This window comes from Solenopsis invicta, chromosome 16 (assembly GCF_016802725.1).
Source record: "Solenopsis invicta isolate M01_SB chromosome 16, UNIL_Sinv_3.0, whole genome shotgun sequence".
Lineage (NCBI taxonomy): Eukaryota > Metazoa > Arthropoda > Insecta > Hymenoptera > Formicidae > Solenopsis > Solenopsis invicta.
Genome location: NC_052679.1, coordinates 19,447,002 through 19,468,778, shown reverse-complemented (window position 1 = coordinate 19,468,778; position 21,777 = coordinate 19,447,002). Strand labels below are relative to the sequence as shown.

At 29.0% G+C, this 21,777-nt stretch overlaps 1 protein-coding gene across 6 annotated transcripts in view; it reads right to left on the bottom strand.

Moving 5' to 3' along the window:
• Nucleotides 1–1,181: 1,181 nt before the first annotated feature.
• LOC105194469 (tyramine receptor 1) overlaps nucleotides 1,182–21,777 on the bottom strand; it is a 47,771-nt gene continuing 27,175 nt past the window's right edge. For 5 of the 6 annotated variants that reach the window (XM_039459064.1, XM_011159390.3, XM_039459065.1 and 2 more), the window contains 6 exons: nucleotides 8,911–9,154; nucleotides 8,485–8,622; nucleotides 8,047–8,159; nucleotides 6,594–6,930; nucleotides 4,485–4,785; nucleotides 1,182–4,045 (listed from right to left, as the gene is read on the bottom strand). In XM_039459064.1, coding sequence (XP_039314998.1) covers nucleotides 3,870–4,045; nucleotides 4,485–4,785; nucleotides 6,594–6,930; nucleotides 8,047–8,159; nucleotides 8,485–8,622; nucleotides 8,911–9,154 — 1,309 coding nt within the window. In that variant the 3' untranslated portion in view covers nucleotides 1,182–3,869. Of the gene's footprint in view, nucleotides 4,046–4,484; nucleotides 4,786–6,593; nucleotides 6,931–8,046; nucleotides 8,160–8,484; nucleotides 8,623–8,910; nucleotides 9,155–17,671; nucleotides 17,930–21,777 lie in introns of those variants that run through there. The other variant, XM_011159399.3, reaches the window with a different exon arrangement.

Genomic DNA, 21,777 nt, shown 5'->3' with positions numbered 1-21,777 from the left:
AGAACAAGTAAATTAACAAAAATGTTAATTAAGATATATGTTCTTTTTGTTTTAATTTATATTTCAGAAATATTATATTTGCAATATAATAAAGACACGCAATTAACAAATATACGTAAAAATTTCTATGTATCTTTAATATAATAATTATTCTAGTTAAGTATTTTTATTAGATATAAACTTATAAAACTATTTTTCAAACTTTATCTATATGTCAATAGACAAAATATTAGGAATGCTTTAAAGTATACATAGCAGTGACAAACTCAAACTCCTGATTAGCTGATGTAATATCTATAAATATTAAAAAAATGATTACAAAGTAATCAGAAAAATGTATTTATGCAAGAAAATTGTATATATTAAAAACTCTTAAATTGTGTAAATCACACAGATAGCAAATTGTGTCTCAGCAAAATCGCTTAAATCTGTGATTGCTTATAATGTTGGCAACTTGCCAGATATTTGTCTTCGACAATTTCGAATTCAAGCAACACATAGACAACAATGTATAAATACATTGCCAGCAGTTTTACGGTAAGTTAGTTGCATAAAAATTACCTCATGTTATTGGCAATATGGCAGCATTGTATAAACCCTGTAGTTATTATAGCAACATAATGGCAACTGTATGAATTTTCATGATGATAATTTCAAAGTTGCCGACAAAGCACCGGCAAGTTGCTATCAAAAGTTGTGTGTCATATCGTAATGACAATTTGTTAACAAACTAAGATTCAAAGCCTGCAATACAGACACGTTGCTATCTAGATATCTAAGCAATTTATATATTATGTATTTGCAGCAATCGTAGTTTGTATTAGTGACTTATCACTATATTTTCTTTTGTAGGCGTGTGTATTTAATGTTTGCATGATCTATGATCTCACAACTCTAATCTCTACGCATTTTATATATTACAGATAGTTTAAATACCATGTATAATTGCATTATTAATTTGCATTTCAACTAAAATATCTCAATATTATAAATATGTATTTTAAGATACAAGTCGTAATAAAATAATATAAATATTTTCTTTTGCTTTAATAAAAATTTAGAAATAAATAAACAAAGAAAAACTATATTTTTTCTGTATTACACACGACAATATAATTTACATAGTAATATTAACATATCATGAAACTTACATAAGATAATAAATAAGAAACACGTAATTTCTTAATTTCAGCTTATTTATATACTTTCCTTCTCTAGTTTACATAAAGCAAAATCGTTGTTGACTAGAATTAATAATACATACTTAATAGCGATTCATAAAGACTTATATATGTAAAAAACAGATCTTATATATGTATATACATCTATTAAAACTTGTTCTATGTATGTACGTATGTGCAACAAAAATTTTTAGTAAGATACATTAATAATTTAAAATTATATACATATATATATTATATATTATTATATACGATGTTTATACATATAAATAACCGATTGAAAACAAACGTTTCACTAATTCTATTCTATTTTTCGGCATAGTCTGTCACATACAATATCTACACAGTCTTCAGCGATCGATAAAGTTATATAATGTATGAAATTTATGCAGCAGTATTTACCATCTCAATTAACTCTATTTAAAATTCAAATATCTATTTAAATATAATAGTATTATGTATATGTTAATAAATTATGGATTTTTATGATTTCTTATCTAATATTCTTAAAATATAATTAAATATCTTTTAAAATCTATTTATAAATTTCTATTCACATTTATAAATCCACATGACTAAGTATGTATTACGTTTTGCTATTACTTCACTGTCTATAAATAATTATAAATAAATTAGTATATTAAGGTAGTATCACATATTAACGATGCCAAAGTATTAGTATAAAGCATTCGATGCATGTAGCATGTTTTTCTCGAAGACGTAAGTTCAAAGATATACAGTACATGTGCTTGAAGTTTTATATTGGCGTTATTTGCATAATGTTTAAAGAAAAATAGAACGAATGCAATAATATGATAATTAAGGAAAGATATCTTTAATCGTTTATTCTTCGTATACAAATATCACGAATAAATGCGTTAACGATGAGATTTAATATTGATCACAGATTAAGTGTCAGTCGTACATTGTTTTCTACGAGAGATTAAGCATTAATTACGTAATATTAATATTCATAAATTACTTATAAATATTTTATATTTTTATTTCTGAATTGTCATATGTTTTACCAGAAGAATTCGCTACATACTTCGAGTGTGTTTCTTCATTCAAGCTTACTTACACTTTTTTATATAAATATAAATATTCAATCCATTGCACATAATATTAAAACATTAGGTGAATACAAAAATCTTGACTCTTTTTGAAAAGATGATATTACTTTTTTTATAGTACGTCAACGCTAGCAGATATTAAGCAAATTTACAGTGTTCCGTAATTCTTAATTAATATTTCAGGGAGTGAAAGAGAATGGAATTTTAAACTAAAAGTTCCTTTCGCAATTTTAACTCATACCATCATTATTTATCGAGTTATTAACGATTAAAGTTAATCAATCAGATTGCGCCTATCCGGACTACGCAGAAATGTAGCATAGCATGAGGATGGTCGCGGTTGCTGTACATTTTCTCGATTAAAATTTTATTCTAATTTTTTATATTAATAAATAAATAAATAAATAATTTCTAACTGTAATTTATTCTTATTTATTTATATGTTTATTTATTTATTTACTTATTTATTGATTTATTGATTTACTTATTAATACAAAGAATTAGAATAAAATTTTAATTGGAAAAATGTAATGTAAACGCGAGAAGCCCCATGACATGTTATGCTTCTGCGTATTACAGGCGCAATCTGATTGATCAACTTTAATCGTTAATAACTCGGTAAATGGTCTGAGCTAAAATTGGAAAAAAAACTTTTCCATATTCCATCCTCTTTCATTTCTCAAAATATTAATTAATTAAAAGTTATAAGACACTCTGTATGCATTGTTATAAAGATAACGTCAAAAGCTGTATATGACAAAAAAATTAGTATTATTTAAGTTATTTATTGTGCTACTTTATATCCGTAAAAATGAGTTTAAAAAGAGAATATTTGCGTGCTATTATAATGTACACATTTTTGAAGGGAACAAAGTTGTAAATGCTGTAAACAAAAATTAAAAATTTTCAAAATTTATTACATATGCATTTTACTGCATTCGTCATTTTTTCAAATATTTTTGTTGTCAGACTCATTTTTGCTAACATAAAATTGCATTACAAATGGCATCAATTTTTTTGTTATAGACAACTTTGACGTCATTTTTCCAATATTTAATTTGCCATAATATTTGTCAGTATAGACACACTTTAAGAAAAAACATTAAAAAGAGCCAAGATTTTCATACTGATTCAATGTTTTTAATGTTGCCTTGACACACTGCATTATACACATGTAAAAAAAAGCATAAAAGAATATACATTAAATTTATCTCCTAAAGTTTACTTTAAAAAAACTATTAAACAATTGTAAAACATTTTTTAAAAATTTAATTTAATGAAACATAATTGCAAAACTGATAAACATTCAATAAAAGAATAATATTCAATTATATTGCACAAAGAGATTATGACTGTTGATGTAAATCTTGAAAGCTACGCGTATCCAAAATGATTGTGCGTATACATATGCATAGTGAATCTTTTATGTTTTATAAAATCGCATAAGAACTACATATATCGATTAGTTATAAATTTATACTAGGAACATACGTAGTTCTCACACACATCATTCTTTGCTAATAGATTGCTATTGCAAATAAACCCGAGTCAACCACAATCATTCTATACCGGACGCCACATAATTGCATAAGTTCAAAACTGTGGGCAGAGAACTTCACGTCCTCGATGTATCTTTCTTCCAGTTAACCGAGGCTGGTAATTTCCGATTTGTGCCATCTAAGTTCAGTCTACTCTTTGAACATTTCCTACATGTTAGTCGCCAGAAAGCGAGTCTGAAGTCTGCTGAATAGAAAGCGTAAATGAATGGGTTGATGGCCGAATTAATCCATCCTAAACACATAAAAAATTTTTTATCAAAATAACAATTTAATAATTATGCAATTTTGAAAGACATTACAACGGAATTAATTAAAAATTACAAACGTTAGCATAATGCATAAATATATAAATGTACCGCATTTTACTTAATTTGTTTATGTCGATTCTTTATGTTAATAATAAATCTATGCGTTTAATTTTGTTTATTTTTATTCCTTATATTATTAATAAATCTGTATATTTATTTTCATTTCAACATATATAAAATAAATTTAATTTTAAACATAATTGTTATTTAAATAATCTGAAATAAAACAAATATTAAAACAAATATATTCCAGATATTTTTTACGGATTGTCCAAATTCGCTGAACCATAAATAATAATGGAAAACGAGTCCTATATAGGAACATCATATATCTGGGAACGTCGTATGTAAAGGAGAAGCTACCTAGCCATGTCAAGGCTGGCATGAGAACATCGGGCGGCTGCACGGGCACGAAGGGTGTTACCAGATACAGAATGAAAAACGGCAACCAGCATGCGATGAAACCACCTACAACCACCGCGAGGGTGCCTGCAGTTTTCGTCTCCCTGGCGACCCTGTTGATGCAGCTTTGCTGATTACCCCGAATTGTGCCCAACTTTTTGCACATATTTGTTAGCTCGGTATCCTCGGATGGCTTGTCGCACGTTATTCCGCTCTCAGCATAATTCGAACGTTGCGCCTTGATACTTCTACCACGATCAATCTGCAGAAAAATGATTTCATGCAATAGTAATACGATATATGAAGAATTACTACATTATATATACAAAGGATTTGTTAAATCAATTTAAACCTTCTTTAACGATTTAAGTCTGGCCAAGCTTAAATGGTGTGTAATAGTTTGAAACTCATCACCAGTTATTGCGAAAAAGTTACCTAATTAAATTACAGAGCTTTGTAATTTTTCATTATCCTCAAAGTAAAAAAATTGTATTAGTGAGAATATTTTCTTTTACGAACCGCAATCGGATTTCTTTTTTTTTATTCTTTTAAACATTTCTTATTCTGCCAGCGTAATAAATCGCTCAATGTCTACTCGTATTGTTCTGTTTGTAACTGAAAGCATCATTTTCTAAACTATTTTCATTCAGCTTCACAATGTAAAACAGTATTACTATTATAAATCAGTACGTATGTTCTAAAAAGATCATGTTTGTTATAAATAAAAAATTATACACATAATCAATGAATTTATACGCATTTCATACTTTGAACCATTAATTTTCATCATTAATGATTTGATTATTAATAAACAATAAAAGAAAAATTCTTTCCTCGTAATTTCCTCTATTTTTCTCTCTTATGTACTGAAAATTTTTTTGTATTAAAATCACGATGTTTTTGCTACTACGTAACCTAAATCAAATTCGATAAAGCCGATAAGACGTTGTCCAAAATGATTGATAATCGATTATATAAAGTCGGATGATGTGGATTATGGGGAATCTGTGGCTTTCCCATTTCCCATCATGATATTAAATGCCTATGCCAGTCTTGCCTGTGAGAGAGCCGTCGGTTTCGCTAATCTCCTTCTCAGTGAAACTGAGAACGGTTTCGTTATCTTTGATTGATCGTGCCATTGGATTCATGGTACAGTTTACATTAAAGGCAGGATACGTTTTTATCGCTTTTTTCCCCGATTGGAAATGCGCACTCGCTTTGAACTCAGAATAGATTGTTATCCCATCTGCATTAACTGTTGCTCGTTGTTGCGAACAATTTTTCTGATTACTAGTGGTCCAGCTTTTTCATTTTATCGCTGCACATGCACACCGTAAATGTCATTTTTAATCAAAGAAACGGAAGGCCGTCATTTTCTGTCTGTGAAATAAACATCAAGACATTTCATTCGATAACAGAGTATTTCGGAGCTTTTTTAAAGAAATGAGGAAGCAGATTGTTTTCAGTTATTTATAATAAATCTACACGCAGACTTCAATATTACGCATTTTTATAAACTTTCATAATCGTTTATTATTAATGAGATATAATCGCAAATCAAAGTATTGATCGAGTAGAATTTCAACAACACGTCATTAATATCTCCCTGTCAAAATTAGCTTACAATATCATCTACCGAGAGAATAAACAAAGCGTAATATTAGGAAGATTTATGTGTAGGCAGTTGTTAACATAGGGAAACGTGTTATGTAATATTAATCATATTAAAAATTTTACTCCTATAAGCATTTGATTTCAATAATCATTTGAATAAATGACGTTATAAGATAAAGCGGACCATAAAACAAACGTAATTTGTTTTTGTATAATATTAATGTCTAAAATTCTTTATGATAAATTTGTTTAAATAGAAAATCTTGTTTATTTTAATTATAACGAGCACGTTACAGTTACATTGTTAAATTCTATCGGATTATACAGCAAAATAATAAAAGCAATAAAAGCAAAGTAATAAGAACAAGTTACGTAAATAAAAAGAACAACAAACTGAACTTATACTGGAGATATATAGTTATGTCTCTGAGGAAAACTAAATCAAACAGTTCTCACCGTGATTTTACGACGTGATCGGACGTTTTCCCCCTCATTGGTCTTCTCCAGATTTCTGTGCCTGCTCGCTATGACGCACGAAATTCTGCCGTACACGTACAGCATTACCAGCATCGGCAGGAAGAAGCTGCCCATCGCCGAGAATATCACATAGGAGGAATCCATATTGTAGGAGCATTTTTTGATGTCTCGATTTGTCGCACGTGGGAAACAGCCCAGTAGAGGCGGGCTCGTTATTGCGCCGGCCATCACCCATACCGCGACGATCATCAACCCAGCCAGTCGTTTGCTTCTGCGTCTACGGCTGTAGATCAGCGGCTGAGTTACGGCCAGATACCTTGAACGAGGAATAACGACGATGGCACGATAAATTCCGCACGATTTTACCTTAGCACGTACAGAATCGCCGTGAAGTGCAGGATATCGTATGTTTTGCGCAATGTCTTGAAAATGGAAGGCTAAAAGGCGTGTTGAACGAATCGTCTCGGGATTTTAGGAGGATCTCTACCGTGAAAGCTAAACAGCATCGAGTAAACATGTGCGCGTGTATCAAAATTGTATTTTTGAAACGCAACGAATATTAAAACGTAATACGTAATAACTTCAACTTATTTATTCGCGTAATCTGTACATGATTAATGCGATGAGTGAAAAGCTTCTAAGCAAATGTGAAAAGTAAAATATTTAACTTATATGCTCTGTAAAAAAAAACGTTTGATCTTTAGAGGAGAATTGCTGAATGCATATCAGTCGCCTATAAATCATATATCTCTCATCAATATTTTATATTTATATTTATAGGTACTTATAATATGTAAGCTACGTTTAGTAACGAAAGTAAATGCTAAAATGATTAATAGACCAAAATTTCAGAAATCATGTCTTATTTTGTACATGTTTTTTTTTAAATCAGGTAAAATTGATGTTAATTTTTTATCAATTTATATAGCAGGTAATAATATAATCAATTTTATAAAATTTTTACATTTTTATAATAAAAGATTTATAGAATATTTTATATGTTTATAAAATTACATATTAATTATACATTTTTAATACATATACATAAAAGAAAATTATGTAATACAGAAATAAAAAAATAAAAAGATTCCTATTATGTATATACAAGTATAGAGAAAAAAAGATGTACAAGATACGAGAACTGCTTTTACTAATCAATGTTGAATCGTTTAATCGATGGTAAAACCAACTTGATAGAATACTATTACTTAAATGAACTTTCCTTTTTGTTGGAAAATCCATCTGTTCTACATAGTTGCTGCTGTTTTCCATCAGAAACCCGGATGTTGAAGAATTTATGTCTCATGAGAAATCTCTTTTCTTAATAATAGAATAATCTGTTCTATAAAAGATTTAATGGTTGACAAGATAGCTTTCCGGTAATTCCGTTATCTATGTGACGTGATTTAGAAATGCTCATGATCGGATTTACCTGTCTATAGATATGGCGCATAACGAGAGAATGCTGGCCGTGCAAAGCAGAATGTCGAGGGAGACCCAGAAATCGCACAGTATTTCGCCCAACTCCCAAGTTCCTCCTGTAAGCTTCAATGAATATCCCATGTGATAAGACGCATGAAAATGCGATTTGCAGTTTGAGGAAAGAAAGAGCATTTCTTTCTGCATAATGAGAGAGATAAGGTTGACTAAAAGTCATTGTTTTTATTATACGCGTCTATTCACAAAATTATTAAATACCTTTACCGTCAGGCAATTTATTTCTTTTCGTGAATAATGCATATCAATTACGATAATTAAATGAGCTTTTATTGCATCGGCTTATATGAAGGCTCATAGCTTAGTATCGAAGATGAATTGGACATTTCGCGTTCATTTATTGCGTTTTATCCTCTAACGAGCACATGCGTACCTGTAACAGTACAGCCGGTGGCATCACCGCTAGACCGACCAGTAAATCTGCAGCAGCCAAGCTAGACACGAAACAATTAGTCACAGACCGTAATCTCCTCGTGGTAATTACAGCCGCGATCACTAAAGTATTGCCGACCTGTAATATTACGACGAAAAGGTCACGATTATTGAAAATACATGAGAACATGGATACATTAGAATTATTCTCAGATAATGTATACACGAAGTAAACTCTTATTTAAATCTGTAAAAGTCGCTGTTCTTTAGATTTAAAAATGCAAATTATTAAACCACTTAAGGCATCCTGGCTTAGTAAAATATTTATGCGTCCAACGTATTAAAGCAGATATTCTCATGTAAAATATACTCTTGCCAGCGCTACAAATGTTAGAAATTTCAGTTACTGAGTAGTATGTTTGCTTACTATGGTAACAATAATTAGCATTGTAAATAATCCTGCTAGAATAAGATCGGTCCAATTGGGTAAGTAATATCCTGTCTCCGTATCTCCTTCGTCCGCCGAGACCGTGTGGTTCCATTGGTAAATGTCCTCATAATCATCAGCCGTTTGATTCTCCATGACGCTTACCCTCGATCCATAGATGATAATTTCTGTTTTGCGATGCGTATATTGTGAGACATGATGAGTTCTAAGAGAAGTCCATATCCTAAACATGATACACATAAGATACTTGGGTAACCTATTTAATCAAGTTTATAATTTAATGTATTACATTTCCACAAATTATTCAAGCTACTATCACATTTTTTCACAACATCTTAATTTTTATAATAATCAATAATGGTTAATAGTTTTAATTTTAATTTAATTTAAATTTTATTGCAATGTAGGAAAAACCGTATCTAGTTGATGCAAGGGGTGAGTTGGCATTGCATTCGTTTTTACATATCTGTATAAAAGAAACAATAGAAAAATTATCGCAAAACACCTCTTTTACATTTTAAATATAATACAATATTTTAAGATAATTTTTTTATTGTTCTTTATAACATAAGTACATAAAAATAAAATGCAATACAATTCACTCTTTGTGCCAACTATAGCCTTGATCTCCCGTATTAATAATACTTGTAAATACATATAACGTAAAGAGATATATAAAACCACTACGTTCTCATATCCAAGTACCATCACACCCAACAATACCACACTCAGCTATATCCTATGATTTGACAGATCAAATTCTAAAAAAAAATTTCAAATACTTATTATTAGATTTAATTTTCTCATGTGTATATATATATATATATATATATTTTTTTTTTTTATGACATGCGAATAAGCCAATCAAATACAAAGATACGAATGCCTAGATTTTTTTATTTGCATTAAAAAGTGGAGAATATGCATAACGTTTGTAGGACATATCAAATTGAGGTGCGAATCCTACGAACGATGAGGTGCATATGAATTGAATTTGAAATTGATTAAAAATCACAGCATGTGCAAGTGGAAATATGAATATAGATAAAAGTGATCGGAACTTTTAAAACTTTCTACGGTCACGCGAATATGTGGGCAAAATGGCCCAACGCCGACGATTTTCTGCGAAATATGGAAATGGATCACATTGGAAAAAGGCAAACGCTCGGGAGTTTGCTAAAATTGGATGAGAAAAGTCAAACAGACTATGGAAATAAGACAGAGCAGGAGAGATTGAGTGCCACTATAAAAAGAAGTTATTCTGAAGTACGCAAGAAGACACGAGCGTCAAGTGGAATCTCTTGTTCGAATTGGCATTGTCATCGTCAAAATAAATATTTTAAAATCGCCAAAAATAAAGTACTTTATTGATTGTATCAAATAGTATTAAAGTAAGATAAGACGTTTAATGATTTATTTATAACAATACCAATAAAGAATTAAGATATTTGTTCTCGAATGTAAAGAACAAAGTTATACATAGAATTAGACATGACAAAGCGTATAATACACAATATTGCTGCACTAATTAAGAGTACTTCAGAAAATTAAAGATAAATTTCATTTGCCGCAATAATTTTATCATTTTTATCCGATTCCCCTAACTTGCGTGGTGACTTTTTATAATCAACCACACCGGTCCATTATCGATTCCAGCAGCAAATGGATTTTCCTCCGGCTCGCCGAATTAAGTGAATTATGGCATTGTTTCCGCTTTCACAGCGCGACTAAGTAATGGCAACCTGAACTGAGAGGCAGTTTAAAGAGAGCAGAATTCCGAGCACGTACTTAATTCTAATAACTATCAGCAACATAGTGCCCGATTATAAGGTGTCGTCTCATTGACTGTAATTTTCCTTTCTATTAACATTGTAAATCTTAACTAATCTTCTCAGTACAAGTTTTCCTTTTTTTTTTAGAAGCCCTTGATATTTTTAATTATCAGGCATTCTTACAAAATTACAAAAAGTATGCATAAAGATGCTTTCTTAAAACCATATCTGTTTCTTTTTTCTTGCGAAAGTGTCAAACGACGATGATAAAGTCTCTCTAGTTTTATAAAACTTATAAATTAATTTAAAAAGATATAACATTAGAAAGGAACATGTTGCATTCATATCCTTTTATTACAAAAAAATAAAAATTTTTTTGTAACTATTTATTTTTTTTTATATTCCTCATTTTTATGAATGTAAAAGAATTCTTATTATAATATCGTGAAATAAAAATTTTATACACGACTGTGCCATTAGTTGCAATGAGTTTAAATCATCTATAAGGCAACTTTTAATTAATCTCAAATGATATATACGTTTTCATATCACGTAAACTTTTGATATCACTGTATCTTATCCAAGCACGTGTGTGGAACACTTATCCAAGCGTTCCACACACGTAACTCGACTTTTATACAAAAAGTGACTCTCACACAGGAATGGTATTGAGTTCTTTTTAACGGCTTCGTGAAAATCAGCGCTCACATTATCCCATGGGACAAGCGTATCTGTGAGCAACTGTATCTGTGTGAGAATTAAGGCATGTTTGCGTCGAGAAAACAGTTTAAACGGTAGTGGGTCGATCGATAAACATTTGATAAAGGTACTCCCACTTGTAATGTAGATTTCCGATCAGCCATAAATAATCTCCAGTAACGTGAGAGAATAGTTTATAATGTATAAAAACTGGGCGGATACTACCGTGAGATACAAAAGTTAGATAAGACGAATGAACCAACGAGATCACGCGCGATCGATATCGATTCTGCAAGATGAAATAGAACAGATTGTAGCGAGATAATCTGGGTCGGTCCTGTTATTTTGAGTAACAAAATATTCGCGAATTTAAGTTATGCGTTATGCTAAGACAAAATAAATGGTTTACATAAAAAAAATAAAGATTCAAAATAACATTTATTTCTTTTAATTATTATTACTTTTTATTTTGTTACAAGCTAATTTCTCTCTTAGATTTGTTTGTAATATAGCTTTATTTTACTATTTTAATAAAATATTAAACACAATAATAGCTAATAAAATCACACAATACAATAATAATACAGTATAAGAGTATATTTAAAAAAATAGAAATTGGCTTAAAAAAATATTATGTTATATAAATAAAATCACAATTAAATCTTTTATTTAATAAATCTTCCTATTCTCAATTAGTGCGTGTATTTTTTTTTAATAAAACATTACAAACATTACAAATATATTTAAAAATTTTTTTTTGTACCTTTCGCAGGATACGGACTTTAATATTCCAATATGTTGCAAGCGGGCAAATTTTTTCCTTTTAATAAAAAGGAATTGATCTGAGTATCACAGATACATTTCATTTCTTCACTTTTTTTCAAAAATATGCATATAGATATATAAATGACTGAAATCATTACTATTTTAATTCTATTAATACATTCGCTTATTCAAAAAAGATATTTGATAGTTATTGTTTCGGTTAAAACGTACACCGCATTAATTACAAACAGAATAATTCCAAATGGTTTTAATTAATCGATTGTTTGCACTCAAATCGTCCGAATGGGACACTGTCAGGTTTTGTTCTAGTAGCTTACACACGGATAACGCAAAAATGCGCAGTGAAAAGAGAGAAGTAGCGTGGCAACGAAAACAAATAGGTGTCCACAAATTGCCGGACCGTAGGTACAAATAAAACTTTCACAAATATACATAATGGTCCAGCTACAGTGGGTACAGTAAGCCGTAAGAAATTGACCAAACATAATCCACAGATATATTATAAAAACGTCTTTTATACGTGTAATATAAATGAATAATCATAAATATAAAAAAGTAATGTTAAAAATGTGTAAAAATGTTTTTTCGTATCATCTGACGAAAAAAGTAAATTTAACTAAAACTTGAAAGATTTCTCCGCAACTTTTTGCTCAATAAGACTCAAATAAAATACAGAGAAAAAATTTTCTCTGAAGTTTTTGCTACAATGATTTCAGTGCAAATAGGATTTTCTAAGAATTTTACTTATTAAAAAAAATATATAGGAATATATTTTTTAATAAAAATAAACAAAAATACTGTTTATAACCTTTATATTGAATACCTCCATCGTGAATAATTTCCTGTATTTATAAACGTAAATATGTAATGTTACTAACTAATGGTATTTTGATTATGAACATATTAGTTTTATTTAAATATTTATTATTAAATCAGCAAGTAATTTTCTTTTTTTTTTACATTATTCTCTCTCTCTCTCTCTCTCTCTCTCTTTCTCTTTCTCTGATTTAAGCAGCAATCATTGAAGATTTTTATCTTTTATTGTTATCTTGAATATGCGTGTAATTTTTTAATAGTTTTAAAAATTTGTAAATATAAAAATATTTAACAATATTGATTTTTTATAACTTATATGCTAATTCTAAACATATAATTTTATGAATGTATAAATGATTTAAAATGTCAGTTTTAAATAGAAAGAGATAAAGATCAGTAATTGTTTCAGCACAATCTGTTCTGGTGTTTGATCTCTTTTTAGATATGAGTCACTGTAATCGATTTCGTCATAACCACATCTGTTATGCCTACGCACATATGTACAAAATAATTATATTCAAAATATAAGCATAATTTGAAAAAACACAAAACGGAATAACAAATTTTTTTCAAAATTTTTTTATTGTAATTCAAAATAATTTTTTAATCCAATTTTGTAATATTAAGTTAATAGTATTAAAAATCGTGTAAAAGATACTTCCGTTTTTTTTTTATTTCCCAGTTAAATATATTCAAAATGTAATCATCTAAAAATTTTGAAATTCAAAGAAAAATATTATAAATTTAAATTAATATATTTGTAATAATAAAATATGTAAAAACTTTAGAGATTAAAATATTATGGATATTTTTCTTTAATAGTTATTTATCTATAACTGTTTAAAAAAATACGAAATTTTCGACACTAGATGTACAAACAAACAGATAGGAAATTCTTTGAATAACAGTCGGACTACCAAATAAAGCAGAGATAGAGTAGCGTACAGTTTGAAATAGAAATCGAAAACGATAGTTTCAATATTTTCCATGTTCTAGATATGACAAAACGTATTTTGAAACCACCAGATCGATTTGCTATCAATAAAAGTCCTTGCTGTCAATAAAAGTAAATATTCAAGGAAATATCATTTCAATGACAACAATAAACAGCTATTGAAACTATATCCATCTGAACTTTTACATAAATCGAAATAAATAAATACAAGAGTATCTAAATATCCATCGAAATTACATCTATCTCAATTTTTGAGTTAAAATGGATAAATGTAATAAATGATGTAAAGTTTCTCTTTGACATTATCTCAAAGCAGAAAACCTTTGCACTTTAATTACTTTTACAGTGAGTACATTTATGATTATATTGTATCTGTAAAAAATTATCGTTCTCATCGTAAAATGAAAACGCTGAAAGCAAGCATGCAGCCATCTATTTTATGCTATAATACTATAACAATTGCTGTATTATTTATCAATTCAAATCAATTGCACGATGTTAAATTGCTAACAAATATTTGTTATATTGATCCTTTAACAAAAACCAATAGCATACAACGTCGTGTGAAGTTTTACAGACATATGCGCGAACAACATTCCTGAATATAATTCTGTTTTTATCTTTAGAATTTCGATACCATCGGGTAGCGTTAACAACAAAAATGGTAGCTGCATTGTGCGCGTGCTTTAACGATTGGAGCTGCAACGTGAAATCAAACTCGACTATAACGAATTTCCCGCAAATGTGCAGGTCTGAAGGGCTCTCTTCAATCAAGACTCTTTGTTTTGAGAAAATTGGCGAAAGCATGGTAGTAAGTACAAGTATTGTACCGCCAAGTAATAATCGTCTGTAGCTGCCCTTTGAGATCATTAGGATTTATTGGATTTCTTGGTATAAGCAAATTTAACGCACAACAATAATTCCGTCTCAAATTGTAGACAAAGACGTACGTAATATAAGAATAATTTTTATTTTACAATCAACTGTGCATTTCAAGGTTTTAATGTAACATTTATATGCTTCAACTTTTAAAATTATAACAAAAAATAACAACTAATTATATATTTATGATTAATTTATAATGTAAATTAGGTTATCTTTAAATAGGAGTTCAATTTTTATTTAAGTAAAAGCATTTTACAAAAAAGTCTAGTTTTTTCTTAATAGGTTGCATTTATAAAATAAAACAACTTGATTAAATATTAAAAATGTAGCATGCTTGTAACCGTTTATTTAAAAGACAAAGAAATATGAATAAACGGTTTACAGACTGTTTATATAAGATGTAATTTTCTACTTTGAAGACACGCTACTATAAAATTTAGTATTATGACATAACTCTTCTCCAAAATGTCATGCTTCACCACTGTCGCTACAAGGTATGTCCTGGTATATTTTCAATATGCAGCAAAGAGTGAGATATCTTTGCGATGCTGAAGGAAGCCAAGTTTTAGGTAGGCTAAAATAGAAGAATAACATACAGTAGAAAAATAAACATTTTCTAATTACACTGAGTTGTTGATAATTGCACACGTACATACACACATTATTTTGCTACTGTATATCATTATAAGTATACACACATATATATATATATATATATATATATATATATGAGATGAGAAAAAATATAACATTTTCCCTAATAATGATATATTGAAATAAGATAAATAAGATAAAAAATACGAATATTTTTCTTAACGACGATGATTATACTTTATATAATACATGAAACAATTTGTGTTATTAAAGCATTGAAATATTTAGCTCCTATTAAAAACTATTAAACATATTAGTGCGTGTTTTCGTTGTATTATTATATTTAAAACAAGGTTTTCATTCTATTTGACAAAAGACGCGCTAAGATTTTATCAGCGCATTTTGAATACGGACCTTAATGTCTCATCTATGTACGCTGTCTTGTGGAATTTCATGCGCTGTTTCCGTTGTGCAAAGTTAACTCACATCCGAGATCAGTTTTAGACGTATGTAAATGTAATCAGATTTGATAAGATCTCGCTGTGTCTTAAGATAACATAGGGCTAGATTCCGACACCCCAAACTACGAGACAAGCTCTCAGCATGAACTCCGAACCTCCGATAATCTATTTCAACTTGGAGAATTTCAAGCCCGTCGTCATCCCACGTACGCGAGTTACCTTTACAGTAAATCTATATACTACTCAGCTAATTTGAAACGTGTGATGAAAAGACGTGCTTCTCAACGCATTAGCGGTATCTTTAGAAGTGACTGTGATTGGTGTTACTCTTCAGCAATATTAAAAATAATAAGTATAGAATTAAAAATCTATTAAAATTAAAGTAGTATTTATGTATTCAATTCTACATATAAAGAGACTACTGGTTTTTTTAAAAACAAAACACATTTAAATTAGACATATCAATATTTAGAAAATATATAGCTGTAATATCATGTTAACTTCCAATCAGAAAACAATATTTTTTAAATGTTTTTTAAATATTTAAATATGTTTTTTTTTATATTTAAATGTTTTTTAAATATTTAAAAAACGTTATAATGAAAAATAAATATTTAAAAAAACATTTAAAAAACATTGTCTGCTGATTGGGATATCAATATTTTTCTCTCCTAATTAATAACAATAATAATAAATCTTTACATTATATTATGTTAAAAAATTAGGAAAGACATGTAACATTGTTTTGTACATGTACTACGGAACGTAAAAAAGCAAAAAAATAACATATATTTATTGCATTCGTGTTACTCGGAAAGTTACACCATAAAAGCCAAATGCTCTAATCGGCTTTGACATTTCTCGTACTATCATTTATAAACTTTACACACGATGCTTCGGTCGTTCCGATATCGTAGAGAACGAAACTCGTTGAAAGCACATACAACTGATACCGCTGCACTTTGTTTCGCCGCAAATCGGACCATAGATAACGTAACTTTGACCGCAGCTGTGACCGCAATGCAAAGGTAGTGTGTGTCAATAGACATTATGGTTAGTATATTAGACAAAAATTTTATTCACACTTTATCGATTTTTAAAAAAAAACGCAAATTTTAATATTTATACGTAATTTTATACTTTGCAATACAAAGCTTTAAATTTTTATAACGCGGATCATACACTTAAAAAGAGTTATAAGTCAGCAGAGATAATTCTTGGGCCATTCTTTAAGTACCAGGAGAATTATCTCACTGGGGCTTTTAAAGTTCGCAATTCTCACTACGTAATTTTTCCACAAGGTAGGAGGCGGAGCACGGAGATTAATCCTAAACGAATATTTCTCGTTAAATGATTCTACTTCCTCAGTGCCGGCAGCAAACCGGATATTAGTTAGATAGTTATTAGTTTCCGACTGAAAAGTCATAACTGCTCAAAATGTTCCTTTAATCCATTTAATAAATTTTGCATGTGCAATTCATATTATTCATTTCACGCGCGAGAAAATTTTATCGACACAGAACCGAACGTTTTCGATAATATTATTGAATCCACTGAGCCGTTACTACCAATAAATTCCACAATAAAGTGCTACTTATTAATATTTAGAGCCATATTGTAAAACGCATTATGAAATGAAATGCAATATAATAATACCCACACATAAATTAACATGAGAAGAGTGCAAGCGGAGATAACGTGCAAAACGACAGTATAGTGATAATGTGATAAGCATAAGCCAATAAAACTAATTAATGGTAAAATTGAATTACCTGCATTAATAATAATTATCAATAGTACTGATTAGTACTGTGACTGTATGTTTAGCTTTCGTCTATAGTCCAACATATACTGTTCTACATGTTGAATCAACTCTGCTTAACTATTATGTCATTATCTTTACTATATCGTTATCTCTACAACTAGGAAGTAATTGTTTTACGAGAAAGGATGTGTAACATCCTGTAAAGATATAAATTCATTCTATACAAAAGATTGTTAACGCATATTCAAACATGATAAGTCTTTCATCTTTTGTAGAGAAAAAAATTTATAAAAATAGTATAAATATTAACTTTCTTAATGTTTATTTAAATTAAGACGCTATTAAATCGCTTAATATACAATACACATATATGGTGACAATAATTGATAAGACACATGATAAATTAAGATAATTAATATAGTAGAACGAAGATAATCAAATAAAAACATTGATTTTTTAAATAAATTTCCTTAAAAGTCTATACATTATTTTAATGTTTAACATAATTTATGTAGTAATACTTGAAATCTGAAGCACATGATTACTTATAAAGACTTTCGCGATTTGGAGAGAGAAATTTCAATATTTCAAAATTGCTATGTGCAAACATGCAACCTATATTCCCTTGATATTTGACGCAAATGGAAACATGATAACGTACATTCCAATATTTAATTTATAGACATATTGGCATTTCATCCAATGTTTTAGAATAGCTTTTTTATTACAGTAAAATTATTAACTGTTTGCATAATATATTAATATTATATATAAATAATACAAGATACATATAAATATTATATATACCAATAATAAATAATTAATATGTTCCAATAATATAATACGATTGTAAAACTTGTCCTATTTGCACGTATAGTACAGAAAATATGTAATTTTGACAGAAAGCTTAGAGAATCAAACATATACGTATGAAACGGAGGCAGGTGCAATGTCACTCTTGAATATTGGGGAAGCTCCACAGTTAAGTAACACATTCTCGTGTGGGCTATGAATATATAATCTGCCTAAGCACCATTTAAGGTGGCAGCCTAATCTCCTGTATTCCGGTAAAATTATATCTTCCGTGATTTGACAATTATAACTATCTTCTCGCTTTAGTTATAATTGTCAAATCGTGGATTATGCACTAAAGAAATAATGCTCGCAAGATAGATAAATTTTTGAAACTTTTTGCATTTAGCTAAATATTTAATAACCGCTTTAATATTTTCTCTTGTATTCTTTGCTTTAGCAACGTCCTATAATTTTACGATAGCATCTAGAATAATAACGTCATAAATATCTGATTGTACAAAGAATACAGAATGCAGTAACACGTGTAATATACAAAATAATTACGCTCTTCACAGAATTATTTATACACAAAAGAAACAATTTTGCTGAAACATTATAAATATGAAAATAATTATATTGAACCATTGAAAAAACTCTATAGAATACAATGTCAAAACTGTATACAGCAACATTATCATGCTTGAGCGTCCCACATAATTATTTTAATGGCACATTATGTCATAAAATTATTTTCTGATTTGTATATAGCGAAATTTTAAAATGCTGTAATTGTTCTTTCCATGTAGAATATTGTTATTCTATGTGTACATATAATAATAAACGTTACGTATCTTATAATATAAAAACTAATATTGTTAAAAATCTAAAATATATGCTTAATATAAAAACTATAACCTTCCAAGTTGAAGTAAAAATAATTAATTTTTATAAAAACTAAAAAGGTTTGAAATACAGACAAAATAATTTTCAATCTATAATATAACCAATTTTTACTGTTTATTTGTGTCTAGTTTGACGATGTTCTTAGAATTCAGGGATGAAAATCGTGCCAAATGGTCCGCGTAGTACGATATGATACAGTATATGCCTACTTAGTATACCAGCAATGGGAATAATTTCATGGCCAGCATAATCCCCCAAGCGTATAAGTGTCGAGTGGCTGGCATCCCCAGCTTTACAGTCGTTAAGGGTAGCGTTCATCACGGACGTAATTGGACATACGTTGCAAAACGCATTTACATATGCCGCCGGATGTTGGTAGATACTACAGAAAGGTAACTGCTTAGAACATAGATATCAAATACCAAGGAAATACCACGGAAATACCGCGGAAGTATAGTCACTAACGAGGTCACACAGCATTGCTGAATCGTTCGTCGCTTCTGCATATCGCATGTACGTATGGATAAGCAATATACACGTGTATATATATGTAAGAAAGCGACAGACTTATAGATAGTAGGGAAAATTGCCAATAAGTTTTACTAACGTATTCCATACATTCTTGTGAAAAGAACAAAAGATAATAGTCGTTTGTTCGTATATTTATCAGATCAAGAATATGTGGAGTTGTTTAAAATTATCTCTCGAATCTTTCTCTGCCAAAATAATTTTGGAATATCGTGAAAATAAAATGACAAAATCGCACGATATCTTTAAAGGCTAATGTATGCATAATATAAAGTAATTTTTATTAAGTATTTACGGTTTTTATTTTAATTTACTATTATTAACTTTTTTTAAATTATTTAAAACTTTAAAAAAATATTTTTTAATCTATAAATGAGAATTTACTTTAAAATGTCTTGTAATATTTATGTTAGACATAAATATGAAATGTTTAATACAAAAATGCGGTGCACACTGACATGTTATTATAAGGTCAAATAAATCGATGCAAAACTGTCGAAAATGGGGCAGTAGGTGAAGTGATAGTATGTCGTGCCTGTATTCTGCATACATGCATTTATTATAAGATGATCGGTGGTATGCCGCTAGAAAGAGAGAACGTGATGGAGAATTTTCTGTTGCAATGAAGTGAGAAATCGATATTTCTTCATAAAGGAGACGTCGGCTTTTCAGATCTAATCGAAAATATGTACGGAATTTATAGTATGGTAATAATTACAATTCCAAGTAAGTGCACTTTCATACACTAGCAAATTTACATGGATTACATATATTAGCATGTAATATATTCTTTATGGTTTTTTATTTATAAAACAATTATTGTTGATTGCATTGTATTTCGTGATATTTATTTGGTATTATCACAGATTATTTTTTATTTGTAATTAAAATTTTTAATTAAAAATGTCGCATGAGTAAAATACATTCAATATAAAACACATATTTAAATTTATCAAATTTAGCAAAATTGTTTGAAAAATAGAAATAAAATATTAAATGAAAAAAAATATATCATGCAAATATATGTGCACAGTACAAATGTGATAAAAGAAACTGAAAACCAGCTTTGTGCAATATCGGATAAATATCGCAAAGGTCGACCAATGCTGTTTTAACATATATGCGCGTACGTAAAAAAAATTAACTTTCAGGCTTTGATATAAAAAATTTAGATAGAGTGGAAAGCTTTGTTATATCTACAGAAATATTGCCACATTACAATACTACTACGGTCGTTCTAGTTTTATAAAAAAAACGTACATTAATTTTGGATTCTACATTAAAATGCGGCACATTCAGCTTAGCAGAAATAAAGATTATATATTTCAAATATTTACAAATAAGATATCCAATATTCCGTCTCCGTTATTTAACCTGCGGTCTTAATTAAAATTGCGTTCACTTATAATGAAAGTTGCACCCTCTTTTTGTTCGGTTTTAGCTTGATTAAATGCATTATATTTAAAACACACAGAACCAATAAAGCTACGCAGCTTTTTTTGTAAAAGTTCTTATATAAAATATAAAGTTCAATTCACTCTGGTTGATTAACATCTGTGGGTGGAGCAGTATGAGAAAACTTTTTCTCTCTAGGAAAGTTGCAGTATTTTCAATCAAATAAAGCTACCCACATACACAATTTCTCAGCATTAAAATTTTTGAAAAATCCGATCACATATTTAGATGGTGAAAACTCAAATTGTGAATTGTATAAATTACAAGTAATAATACTAATAGTAATGTGCGTGCGCAATAAATAATTTAATTCAATAATTTAAAGATATTATAATGATTTGTTGAGAAATATTGCGAAATGTGCGTTAAAATTATACTAAATGTTTGAAGACACATACATGCGTGAATCATAAATAATGGTTATGTATATAT